This window comes from Ictalurus furcatus, chromosome 6, assembly GCF_023375685.1.
Source record: "Ictalurus furcatus strain D&B chromosome 6, Billie_1.0, whole genome shotgun sequence".
NCBI lineage: Eukaryota > Metazoa > Chordata > Actinopteri > Siluriformes > Ictaluridae > Ictalurus > Ictalurus furcatus.
The window spans coordinates 17,136,755-17,149,434 of record NC_071260.1 but is presented as its reverse complement, the minus strand read 5'-3'; the positions used below and the strand labels follow the sequence as shown (position 1 = coordinate 17,149,434).

Genomic DNA, 12,680 nt, shown 5'->3' with positions numbered 1-12,680 from the left:
GTGGATCAATTTACAGTATCAGGTAAACCACAATGTTATTTTCAGTAAACTATATAATAATACCAATGTAACAGAGTACCAATATTCAGAATATTCACATACTGATAATATATCTCTGGAGTGTATATGAATGTATGAAAAGTATTTGAATATTAGGAAAATTAGGAAATAAGACTTGGTTGAAATAGAAATATTAAAGGTGTTTTAATGTCATCATTAGATTATTTATGTTGAAGACAAGAAGGACACTTTTGTAATGTAAAAAAAAACCCATTTAAGCATCTGAGGTATTTTCTTTTATTGTGTTTACAAGCATTCCTGCTGTTTAGTCAAGAATAACATTTCTGCAGTGTGGTTTCTCAATGTCTGATTATAATATATTTCACATGATGGGCAATGTCTCATTTCACTGTACTTTGTGGACATACACATTCCTGATAATGGGATCTTATTAATCGAGATCAGTCTGACATAACCTGACATACTGACAAGAAAATCACCATGAAAATATCCATGACTTCCCTTATTGCTTGAGAAGGAAAATACTTTTAGCAGGGTTCCACAAAAAAAGCTGTTGTCATGTCACCCAGGCTCTGAATGTGAAGGCCATTTTTCTGGCTCTGTAGTAATAAAGTCTGAGTCGTTTATTGTGCTGATCATTCCCCAGTTCGCAAAGAGGGGAATTAAAGCATCATGTTGAATACATCTCTGGTCCAGCCAAGCCTATGCTTATACAAGTTTGGGCAGAAATGAAAAGAAAATTCATGGCTCAAATTTTAATTCTGTGGTATTTGATCCTTTATCTGCTTATATATTTTTGTTATTACAGACCTTAAGTAGCATGTTGCAATTCTTCCCACTTTTTTATGGAATGAAGATAAACCGTTGCTATATATTAGCCATACATTAGAGCCTGGTCCATTGACAAATACTGTCAAAACCTAATACATGATCATAGTCTTGTTTTTAATCAAGCTGTGACAAATGTTCATAAACAAGAAAACAATAACATTCCCAACTCTAGTACATACTAATATAAACTAATTCACATAGTATATAAATAAATGCTACACAGGTTTATGCTGGCCTTTTCCATACAGTAGCTACACACTGCAGAGAGAACAATGTTTGGGGAAAGCATGACAAACTTTAGCAATTCGATCTATTATATGACTTTTTTTAATTATTCGTACTACTTGCTAGGCATAATTAAACAAATTTCTTGAATTCATCATAGAGCACAAGCACAAAAGCACCTCCCATGCCTCTGAGAACATTAGACAAAGCTCCTTTGAAGAATGCTTTGGGGCCTTCATCGCGTGCAATCTTCCTCCAGCAGTCGAGCGTCCCAGTGTACATAATGTCAGCTGTAAGAACAAAACACAAAGGCTTGAGCTCATATCACTGCTCCTGTTATGGGGAGCAGTGGAAGTCACTCAATCTTTTCAAGCTACAGTGTTATAGTCTATCGTTCTCAGTATTACTACTGTGTGTGTGTGTGTGTGTGTGTGTGTGTAATGTTATGTTTGAGCGCTGTACCTCCTTTGCGTCCAGACTGCATCATCATGCGACGCCTCACGGTGTCAAAAGGGTAAGAGACCACACCAGCCACTGCTGTAACGCTCTGTGCAATCATCCAGCTTATCATTATGTGGGTGTTCTTAGGGTCAGGAAGCATGCCTGTCCACCACCACACACAACATCCAATACACATAAATAACCAAGCACTACACACAATGCTTACATCTGTCATGCTAATAGTGGAGACGTTTTACCTTTGGCTGTGTCATAGACCCCAAAATAAGCTGCCCTGTAGATGATGATGCCCTGAACAGACACATTAAAGCCCTGATACATGCCTCGCAATCCATCAGACCTATAGATCTTAGTCAGGCAGTCAGCCAGGCCAGTGAATTCTCTGGAGGAGGAGGAGGCTTTTCCAACATCAGCTGCTAAACGGGTACGGGCAAAATCGAGGGGATAAACGAAACAAAGAGACGTTGCTCCTGCTGCACCTCCAGATGCAAGGTTTCCAGCAAAATAGCGCCAGAATTGAGTGTGCTTGTCAACATCACCCAAGAAGATCATCTTATACTTGTCCTTAAAGGCAAAGTTGAGGGCTTGGGTGGGGAAGTAACGGATGACATTGGCTAGATTGCCACGCCAGAAGGAGGCAAAGCCTTGCTCTTTGGGAATCCTCACGACACAGTCGATAATTCCTTTGTACTGTTTGTCAGCGGTGATTTGCTTGCTGGCATGTTGTACCTGCACAGTGAAATGGGTAAGTCAACAACATCAAGAATTTTGCCAGAGAGAGAGAGACAGAAAGAGAGTGAGAGTGAGAGAGAGAGAGAGAGAGAGAGAGAGAGAGAGAATGAGAATGTTTTTGGAATAACGGACCCATTATATTTTATATTTGCAATTAACTGTATTATTATTTTTTTCAGACAAGGGTCCCAATTAGTGTGAACCTGATGAAGCACAGATATACATGGCCAACAATTTTCGACTGTGAATTAATTATTCATTTAATAGCTCCTTTGGATCAAAACTCACTGGAGGTAGATCTGGGGGCCCCTATAGCCACTTTATTTAAAAATATATATATATAATAATAAAGCCTAGCAACACATCTTGACATTTTTTCCAGACATTCCAACTGTTCTGCACTCAATACACTTCTTCAGCTCACATCACAGCTGCTGGTAATACAAGTTGAGAGAGTTGGTTCAGGCGATTCAACACAGGTGTGTAATGCCTGACTGAGTTGTGCATGTATGAGCCAACGACCAATCACTGATCACCAGTGTTCCCAACAACCAATCACTGATCACCATTGTTCCCAATGACCAATCACTGATCACCATTGTTCCCAATGACCAATCACTGATCACCATTGTTCCCAACAACCAATCACTTATCACAATTGTTTCCCCAAGTCTTTAAATTCTCTTCTTGGCTATATTTACAACTAATAAAAGTTGTAAATTATTCCATCCTTTCCGTCATGTCTCTGTCCCCACCTACTCACTACCAGTGCTTCTTTTTGTCTGCATTCTTGATGAAAATTATAGTATTTTGTAAATGCATAATACTTGATATCTACACACATAAATAATTTGTGGTGTCATGACCAAAGACTTCTTTTTATAAGAAATAATTTATAATATATTATTTTCTGTTTTGAAATGCTGTTCTATGCTATTCTATGTCTTCAGAAAATACTTCAAATTGTATTCTTGTATTCACATTTTGACATGTGAAGTGATTATGAGGATTAAATCGATATACAAAATATTGTGGATATGACCTAAAATAGAGACTTCTAACGACTTTTTAGCATGTAGAGTTGGCAACACTGACCTAAAAGAACACTGCAGCCTATAGTCAACACAACAGGCTTCATTTGTAGGACACAATGTCAGCAGTAGTTGCTAAATAATGTGAACAAATAGGCAGAGCTTATGTCTTTATAATGAAAAAAAAAATCACACATCTAACTTAAAGTGCACCTATTATGTTTTTTCAAATATTACCCTTCATGTAGTGTGTTATATAGCTGTTTGTGAATGTAAAAACGTCTGCAAAGTTTCAAAAATCAAAGTGTATGACAAACGGAGTTATTAACTCCCAAAAGAAGGAATCGATTCTGAACAGCTGAAAGAGTCATTACTAATTCCAGACTTACTTCCTGCACAAACCTACATAGGTTTGTAACAAAAAGTCCTGCCTCTGGTCTTCATTGGCTGCTCCAGAACAGATGGAGGATACTCGTTATGGTAGTGGGCGTTTCCTTTTCAACACATGCTGACAGCGGTAGACCAATCACAACAGACTAGGACATCTGACCAATCAGAGCAGAGTATGCTCTCTGAAAGGAGGAGTATCGAATGAATCCTTTAGAACGGATCATTTAAGGAGTCGTTTTTGACACTGGCGGGGAGGTAATGCTTCAATTTAAATTATGAGCACATTAAAGTGTTTTTTTGTTGTTGTTTTTTTTTTTTTTTACATTGGATGCATGTAAATCTATTGGATGAGACCTCTAAAACAAAATTAGCCACGTTTCAAAACCTTAACAGGTGCGCTTTAAAGAAGGCAGAAAGTATCAGAAATGTAACATTTCCCTTTCATCCGCTCTCACTTTACACAGCATATCTCTGCGTGAGCCAGGCTTCGAATGTTTGAATCAGTACGGAGTTGATTCATTTTACTCGGTTACAGTCACCGTCACAAGCTTAAAAAAGAGTAGCCGTGCACTTCATGGTAGGGGAATCAGTAAATGCTGCAGATGGGCTACCATTCTGTAGCAACGCGTCTTTTAGACCTACATCTACACAACCAAAGCGTACGTGTATATTCTGTGTAGCACAACACAGATACAGCGTGTCATGTGTCAATGCAATGCGCTGCTCAGGCTGCAGGGATGCTGTAGGAGACTCCAACATGGCCTCTCAAGGATAAAGTCACACCGGGCTGCAGGAACTACTCACATGTCCAATTCATTCACTACTACAGCTATTTAAAGCTGCGATTAAAACAAAATGAATTAATTAATAAAGAACTTTTATTTCTTAAATAACAGTAACTACAAGAGCCCCTCTAACGTGCCATCACGGAGAGGTGGGAACAGAAGGTTCTTCTCACCTGCAGGAGCAGTTTCACTCTCTCGATTGGCGCGACGGCGGTTTTAGAAATCGCAGCCGCAACTCCGCCGGCTAGAAAGTCTTTTGCAAATGATATCGCGGCGTCAGCCATTGCACCTTGTGTTCAACTGAGACGTAGGCTTTAACAGGCGAATGGATGGTGACTTGTTCAACTGCAGAGTCTCCGAGCATCCGCGCAGGTGCAGCATCACTTATCGCGAGAACTTACCCGCGACTTCAGATCCGCACTAGCATCCTTGCTTACATTGCCATGCTTCCATTTTATGGACGCCTTTTGAAAATATGACCCCCAAAACCAAATACTACAAAGATGCCACTTCGCCCCCATTTGCTGACTGAATGCTAATACGGCATTTAAAGGTTTTTCCTGTACAACACTGAATTATGAGAATACCCTGCTGAAATATCCAGCCTGGTCTGACCAACTACCAGCTGCCAAACAGGCCAAGCTGATCAAATTGGCACATTAACATTACCAGCCAGTCTACAACACAGTGATTAGATAATGACATGTATTTGACGTGTCAAGTAGCTTCTGTGGACACTGAAAAAGTAAGACACCTTTGTACAAGTCACTTTTATTTAATTATTGGATGAGATACATCTTATATCTTTAAGAAATTAATAATTATTTACAGATGTACAGGAGACAGCCTGAAACATTTAATTGACAATTAATAAATTCCTGGACAGTTAAAAGTTGCCATATAGTATAAAAATTCCTAGTCAGTACGTTTACATGGACAACAATAATCCGATATTAACCCGATTAAGACAATACTCTAAGAAACTACCATGTAAACAGCAATTATTGATTACCTTAATCCGACTAAGGTCATACTCGAAGTAAACACAAATAAAATTAAGACACGTGAGGTATTCCTATTTTAGTCGCATTATCGAAGTGCGTTACAGGCATGTAAACACCTTAATCACACTATTAATGTTGTGTGGGAGTTTTCAACATATTTTGCGACAGCACACGTACACACGGCAGTGCTCAACCGTTTTACAGCAAACAAGAGAGCACGGCTGCGTCCGAAACCACGTACTTACCTACTGTATAGTAGCCGAGATACATGTTTTTCAGTTACTATATAGTAGGTAAGTACGCAGTTTCGGACATAGCCCATGGCTTCAAGCAGTCGACTATTTGCACGTAAAGCATGACAAATAATTAACTGCACTTGAAGCTTTCATGAAATTAAAACTGAAACACCCAAAACTGTATATGGTATCATGACGAAGATGAACTGTATGTTAATACGTGAAATTCTGGAGGAAATGTTGGATGGCGGGGCGTGGGGACGTAATGACGTGTGCCATTAATGGATCTATGTTCTATAACATGTAAAACGGGAACATGAAATGAATATTCTAAAAGCAACTCATGTAAACACCTTAATCACAATATTGTCTTATTCAGAATAAGGTCAATAATTACTGCTGTCCATGTAAACGTAGTCAGTGTTTTGTACATTTTAAGCTTTTCAGGCAACCACAGAAGAACAAACTGGTTATGTTTGATCATCTTTCACAAACAGCATGGCATCTAGTAGATTGTCTGTGTATCGAGTATGTATAGGACTGAAGCCATGCTTCTTCATTAAGTTACTGTACTCAGTGGCACTCCTCTGCCTCCCTTCAGTCATGCTGAGTGCCTGCAGCAGGGCTCGACTTGGCCTGGTCCTCTCCTCATCCAGCAGAATCTCTGAGAGCAGCAAACCACAGCCTGCACCACAGTGACACACAAATGGTTCATTCTACTTAACGAATGACCAGTACTACAGCTTTGGAATGCTGCAACCCTCTCCTATCCTTAAGAGATTATCAGCTACTGTAAATAAAGCTAACAGAGTTGGACCCAGTGGACCGTGTGTGAACGATTTCAAATGTTGATTTAAGGTCAATCAATTTAAAAAAACATAACCTATTATTCACTTAGAATGACCAGTGTTTCATATACAGTGTCCTCCACTAATATTAGCACCTTTGGTAAATATAAGCAATATGTAAAAAAAAATTGTCTTTATTTGTTCAAAAATACTCTGCTCTCATGTACATCAAACAATTGCAAACATAACAGGTTTATAAAAAATAAACTATCTTTGTTAAATATGTGTGCAACAATTATTGGCACTCCTATGAATTCATATGAGAATAATATATTTTAAGAATATTCCCACTGATATTTCAAAAATGTTTCGGGTAAGACCAAGGAATATAGCTGTGATGTGCGGCAAAAGGTTGTTGAGCTTCACAAAATGGGAAGTGGCTATAAGAAAATAGCACAGGCATTGAAAATGCCCATTTCCACCATCAGAGCAATAATTAAGAAGTTCCAGTCAACTGGAAATGTTATGAATCATCCTGAAACTGGATGTGTCTATACTGTCTCAAAGCACTGTGAAGAGGATGGTTTGAGTGGCCAAAAAAATCTCCATGAATCACAGCAGGAGAATTGCAGAAGTTAGTTGCATCTTGTGGTCAGAAAATCTCCAAAACTACAATCTGAAGTCACGTACATCACCACAAGTTGTTTGGAAGGGTTTCAAGAAAAAAGCCTCTACTCTCAGCCAAAAACAAATACAAGCGTCTTCAGTCTGACAGACACTACAGGAACTTCGAATGGGATCGGGTTCTATGGTCAGATGAAACCAAAATAGAGCTTTTTTGTAATAAACACCAGAGGTGTTTTTGGTGCACACAGAGAGGTAGCCATATGGAAAAGTACCTCATGCCCATGGTTAAATATGGTGGTGGCTCTGAATACTTTCCAAACCAACTTTATGGTAATACTTAGTGTTCATAATGCTAATTAATGCTAATAATACAGCATTTCTGACATAATTCTGACATAATGGTCAAAATGTTCTTACCTGGAGTGCATGTCTCAGACAATTTACTCAACAGCTCATGTACTTTCTCATCAGACCAATCATGGAGAATTCGTGCGAGAATATAGAGGTCTGCTTTGGGTAGGTCATCTTTGAAGAAATCTCCTAATCCCACAAAAACAGACAGTGAAAGTATTTTAATATCAGTAACATGATATAACTTTGATGCAACTTAAAAAAAAACCTTAATAACGAACACATTTTCAAAGGATTGCATTCCACATGGTTTCTGGATATATTTTTTTTTTTAAACCTAGAAAATGGACCTCTATTTAACAATTTAAATACAAACTAGGAGAATTCCAAGAAATTAAACATGAAATTAAATTTCATGAAATGTAAGAAATAAGAAACAAGAAAACAATCCAAAACATAAGCTAAAAATCAAGATCAACAGGCAGAGAAGTCAACAATACTGGGCAAAGATTGGCCTTAAGCTGAACTAGACATGTCAGGAAGAATATGGGGAAATTTTGGGAAGTTATACAGAGAATATTAAAGAAATTGGAGGCAAGTATAAAGCCAAGGGCTGGAAAGTGGTTATTAGAGATTAATTGTATCACATCCAGAAAGGGAAATGCATATCTTTGAAGTAGGATTTTCGTTTATTTCCATATTTTCTTAAGATACTACTATTTTGTTAGCTTACACTATTGGATCATTTCTGCTACAAACTGTTTTTACATCAGTCAAATATGACTCAATAAATGTCTTATTGGTGTAAAATATTTCGGGTATGCAAACATTTGCACTGACCTGCAACAAATGACACTCTGCTATCCTGGTCTTTAGATTGGAAGTGCCTTCTCATTTCAATAACTGCTGGCAAGTCAAAAACAATTACAGACAGTTCTGGATGGGCTTTGGTGAACTCATAGGCCATGGCACCAGTACAGCCTGTGAAAATAAAATACAGAAATACAATGGCACCAAATCCTTAGTGTGACTAACATCTGAATGGCAGGAATGCAATATCATCTTTTATAATCATTATAACAATATTTCAACTGTAAAATATATATGCAAAACAGCCACCTCCGACATCACAGGCTGTTCTGAAACGAGATAGATTGAATGCTGTGGCCACATCTTTTCCAGTCACATTAGCAATGCTGTGCATGGCATTCATAAAGTGCCTCATCACGTCATCTTTTTTTGAATTCACATCCTTTAACAAGAAAGGGAAATACAAAAATGCATATTTTGTATTCTGTTGTGCTGTAATCCATACTGTACTATATTATTATATATTGCATCATCAGCCTCAATATCATTTACCTGAATCACATTTTCAGGCTTCTTCCCAAGAGTCCTCTCATGCTGATTTGTTCCCTCCCTCACAGCACTCTCTAGGTGGGTGAAGAGTGGCCAGATCATGTCGTTGCAGTGCAGGATGTACGCATGCAGAGACAGGGGGCTGTCTGATACCAGGAAGTGTCTGGCCTGCTCTGTGTTCCTATACACTGACAGAGAATGTACACAATATAATCAGCACAAACAGCATTCATTGCTGCAACATGACAACACAGTGTCTTTACTTAGATTCACAGGTAAATCTAATAGAGCATATGCCAAGAGCAAAAAATTTATTTTAAATTTATTATTAACCTAGTTTTCCAAGACTCACCAGGCTCGTTTTCACATTTGAGCTTATGTAGTAGCCCTAAGGATACAGCAGCATCCAGTAATCTTTCAGTGCCCAGCAATGAGGCATCAATTCGATTGGCTACTTCCTCCACTGTAAGGCCAGAATCACTCAGAACATCAAACACACCCAACTTGGATGCTGTGAACAAAGTCTGGTAGAAAGCACAGCAAGAATTAGAAGCCATGTATCATCTGTTCAATCCAAGTCCGTTTTGAATTTTTTTTTCTTTTTTTTTTTTAAAGAAAACAAAACAAAACAAAACAAGCACGTAACGTTTTGCAGAAATAAAACCTGAAATTTCAGAATTTTCTCATATTCCATTTTCTATTCAGTTAAATAAGAAATGTGAAAAATGAACATTTAAAAAGGCACCTTTTTTTAAACTTACTTCATCTACACTTTCATAGAAAACCAGCAGAGATTGATAGGAGCATTTTACCAAGGAAGACAAGGGGGAAAATAGCTAAAAGACATCGGAAAGATGGCATCATTGGAGCCAAATGTGGATGCCATAGTTCAGATGTTTGATGATGGAATGGAATGCATGCACGCTATATTTGCCAATCTGCCTCAAATCAGTGTAGAGAAATGCTCAACAATGAGCGTTCGTCCACAAGTTTTGTCATGACCACAACATGAGAAAGAAAGGACAAGTGGATGGCAACCTGCTAGTGTCAATATTCTTTTGTTTATTTGTTAAATTAGGTGTATGCAGTGTAAAAAATGCTTTGCAATTTTATGAAAAAAAAATGTTTTGTAAATTAATTTCATAAGCAAGGTAATAAATGCATAAATTCAGTAAACAATTTTTTTTTTCTGTTTTTTATTTCAAAACTGATATGGATTTAACAGATTATACACAGATTAAATAGTCACTGCAGGAACATTTTATTGCCTTTCAAACATGCTAACCTCAAATGAATTTCATGTATACCTTTCAACATTAATACAAACCTTTGACGCTTTAAATCCATCAAGTAGTTCCACTATGCTGTGGGGGAATCCCTCAGTGTTGCTCTTGGTACCCTCAGGTCCCACCACATCGTGCACGGAGTCAGAGTTGTTGAAGTTGCTGTTATCGGGTCGTACAGTTTTTTCAGACAGGCAGCTGACAGCAGTACATGGCCCATCACACACTGCTGCTATCTTTATGTTATAAGCAGGGCTCTCGGGTGAGCTGTGGTAAATCTTTCCCAGCTGTTTGCAGAAGTGATTTAGTGGGAAGCCCACCACGTTTAGAAAATCTCCTTGCACGTATTCCACCAGCATGCCACCCAAAGCCTGGATTCCATAACCACCAGCCTTGTCCCTGTCAAAGATACAGAATTGTTTGGACAAAAGACGGTCTTGGCCAGAAAATAGTTTTTAACAATTCAACTAAACACATGATTGTAGTTGAGCATTAAGTCTTAGCAGCTAAATATTAAAGCAGTCACATAAAATGACACAAGTATGGGGATTTTTCTTGCAAAGAGTGACAGTAAATTAGTTAATTACATGACATTGACACCCATTAAAGCATGTTCCAACAATATCTTGTAACCAGGTTATTCTAACAAAATATTAGATGTGTTGATCTTATTCAAGAAGTCAAAGCAAACAAAAGTATGGAACTGTACTAAAGGGCACAGATTCAAAGTTCATTGTTTAGCCTGTTATTACCAAACTAAATCTACAATGTATCAATCAATAGCAAGTATGGCAGCTATAAAATGAACTTACATGGGCTCTCCACTGTTAATATATTCCCAGAGCATCTCCTGGGACAGCTCTGCAAACTTCACCTTCGTCTCCTCATAGAAGTCCACCACTTTGTGCTCGGTTTCTCCACCTGAAATAAAATAAATAAATCAGCTGACCCCTTGTCAAATACCATCCAGGTAAACATTCAGATTAAACTGAACATACCCTCTCTTTCACAACAGAGGACTATGACCACTCCTGTAAATACGCTGTGCTCTTTTCCACTCAATCTGCAATACATGTGTAGAATTTTTAAAAAAGCATAGTCATTTAAGACATACTATAAAACAGATATTACAAATGTACAATACATTTTTACATCTATCTTTTTAGATGTAAAGGCCAAAAGCACCTAGACAGCATGCAGTAGGCATCTTGCTTATCCACAGGCTTCTCCAGAATTAAACCATCCACTGTCTGGAAACAGGAAAACACAATTACTAGGAAGTTTATACAATCATTCATCAAATTTTATTTATCAGAACAAACCCTTACTTACCACTACAGTGTCTGCCCCAATCACTATATCTGGTTTTTTCAGGTGTTTCTACACCCAGGATATGTGAAGTTAGACACACATACACAAAAACACTTAAACAAGTGACAACTCCAACCTGAAATTAAAAAAAACAAAACTGGGGTCTAATTTTGTGAACAGGAATAACAGACTCACAATTGGCATTCTCTGAGCCACTTCCAGGGCCTTATGCTTTGCCGTTTCCACTGCGTATTCATAGGGCGTTTTAAACAAGGCTTTGTCCAAAGTCTCTTTAAACCAGGAGGGCACCACTTCAAACTGTAAACCCTGCACAGAAACAGAATGCATCGTTATTCTTGATCATTACTATATTATTTACTTTGATACTGTTTTAAAAACTTACCGCGTTGGTCAAAATCTCTTGTCGCCTCGGAGAAGCACTGGCCAGAACAACAAGTTTGCCACGTAGCTTGGATATGACTGGGTGCAACAGCATTTTGTCTTTAGAGGTCTAACATAAGAACCAGAACAGTCACTGAGAGCTCTAAGAATTTTATATTCATACAATGCCTGTCATAGTGGGGGGAATAAATACTCTAACTTTAACATAATATCAAAAGCAAGAAGCAGTCTTTCCCGTTTTCGTTATTTACCTGCAACACGTCTGTCCTGCACTTTTTCGAGTCCACCACGAAATTCACCCGGAACGATGTGGGCGGAGCGTGCTTACGCATGCGCACTAGCATTGAGGCGCTAAACCAGTGATCCACCACCAGGGGAGACAAAAAACCATTCACCAAAAAACATACATTTCATCTGCAGCACAAATTCCCAACTCTAGTTCTGGGGTACTCCCTGTCCTGCACATTTTAGTGCTCTCATATCTCCCAGCACACCTGATTGAGCTAATCAACTAATTAACAGCATTTCCTGAGTTGAAGTGAGTGATTTAGAGCAGTGAACCAGGATTGGTTAAACTGTTATCTACAGTAACTATGGTAACGCAGTGCCACTGCCAACAGGGAGATCAGAGCCTGAACGGTTTGAATGGAAGTTAATGAAGGAGATGAGTTAGCACCCTAAAACTGCTGCTGTAGTCAAGGTTGATATGTGATTAAGTGATAAACTTGAAATCATTTTAAGCTCTCCGTAACTTCGCACTAATCCTCGATGGTTCAGGAAACGTTTCTATGGCTCTCTATGCTATATATCACAAGGGGGGCGGGGGGGGGACTATAATAAAATTA

General features: G+C 38.4%; 2 protein-coding genes across 2 annotated transcripts; both read right to left on the bottom strand.

The window, feature by feature from the left end:
• Nucleotides 1-268: 268 nt before the first annotated feature.
• On the bottom strand, nucleotides 269-5,130 carry slc25a6 (solute carrier family 25 member 6). Its single transcript, XM_053626769.1, has 4 exons — nucleotides 4,648-5,130; nucleotides 1,776-2,265; nucleotides 1,540-1,680; nucleotides 269-1,367 (listed from the first exon to the last, which is right to left on the bottom strand). Exons 1-4 carry the CDS (start codon nucleotides 4,756-4,758, stop codon nucleotides 1,210-1,212), a joined length of 900 nt encoding a protein of 299 aa, XP_053482744.1. The 5' UTR covers nucleotides 4,759-5,130; the 3' UTR covers nucleotides 269-1,209.
• A 99-nt stretch (nucleotides 5,131-5,229) lies between these two features.
• Nucleotides 5,230-12,322, bottom strand: asmtl (acetylserotonin O-methyltransferase-like). Its single transcript, XM_053626768.1, has 14 exons — nucleotides 12,087-12,322; nucleotides 11,837-11,944; nucleotides 11,629-11,760; nucleotides 11,455-11,502; nucleotides 11,308-11,372; nucleotides 11,121-11,185; nucleotides 10,935-11,043; nucleotides 10,167-10,521; nucleotides 9,192-9,363; nucleotides 8,843-9,027; nucleotides 8,600-8,732; nucleotides 8,321-8,461; nucleotides 7,547-7,669; nucleotides 5,230-6,399 (listed from the first exon to the last, which is right to left on the bottom strand). Exons 1-14 carry the CDS (start codon nucleotides 12,177-12,179, stop codon nucleotides 6,185-6,187), a joined length of 1,944 nt encoding a protein of 647 aa, XP_053482743.1. The 5' UTR covers nucleotides 12,180-12,322; the 3' UTR covers nucleotides 5,230-6,184.
• Nucleotides 12,323-12,680: the final 358 nt, after the last annotated feature.

Bases quoted from the DNA above. Each gene is read 5' to 3' on its own strand.
- slc25a6 (XM_053626769.1), bottom strand. From the start codon at position 4,758: ATGGCTGACGCCGCGATATCATTTGCAAAAGACTTTCTAGCCGGCGGA. The intron at 1,681-1,775 runs GTAAAACGTCTC...GGTGGTGGACAG, and splicing joins GGTCTATGACACAGCCAAAG to GCATGCTTCCTGACCCTAAG. The intron at 1,368-1,539 runs GTACAGCGCTCA...TTGTTCTTACAG, and splicing joins GCAGTCTGGACGCAAAGGAG to CTGACATTATGTACACTGGG.
- asmtl (XM_053626768.1), bottom strand. From the start codon at position 12,179: ATGCTAGTGCGCATGCGTAAGCACGCTCCGCCCACATCGTTCCGGGTG. The intron at 11,945-12,086 runs GTAAATAACGAA...TTCTTATGTTAG, and splicing joins GCAGGACAGACGTGTTGCAG to ACCTCTAAAGACAAAATGCT. The intron at 11,761-11,836 runs GTAAGTTTTTAA...GTTTCTGTGCAG, and splicing joins AAGAGATTTTGACCAACGCG to GGTTTACAGTTTGAAGTGGT.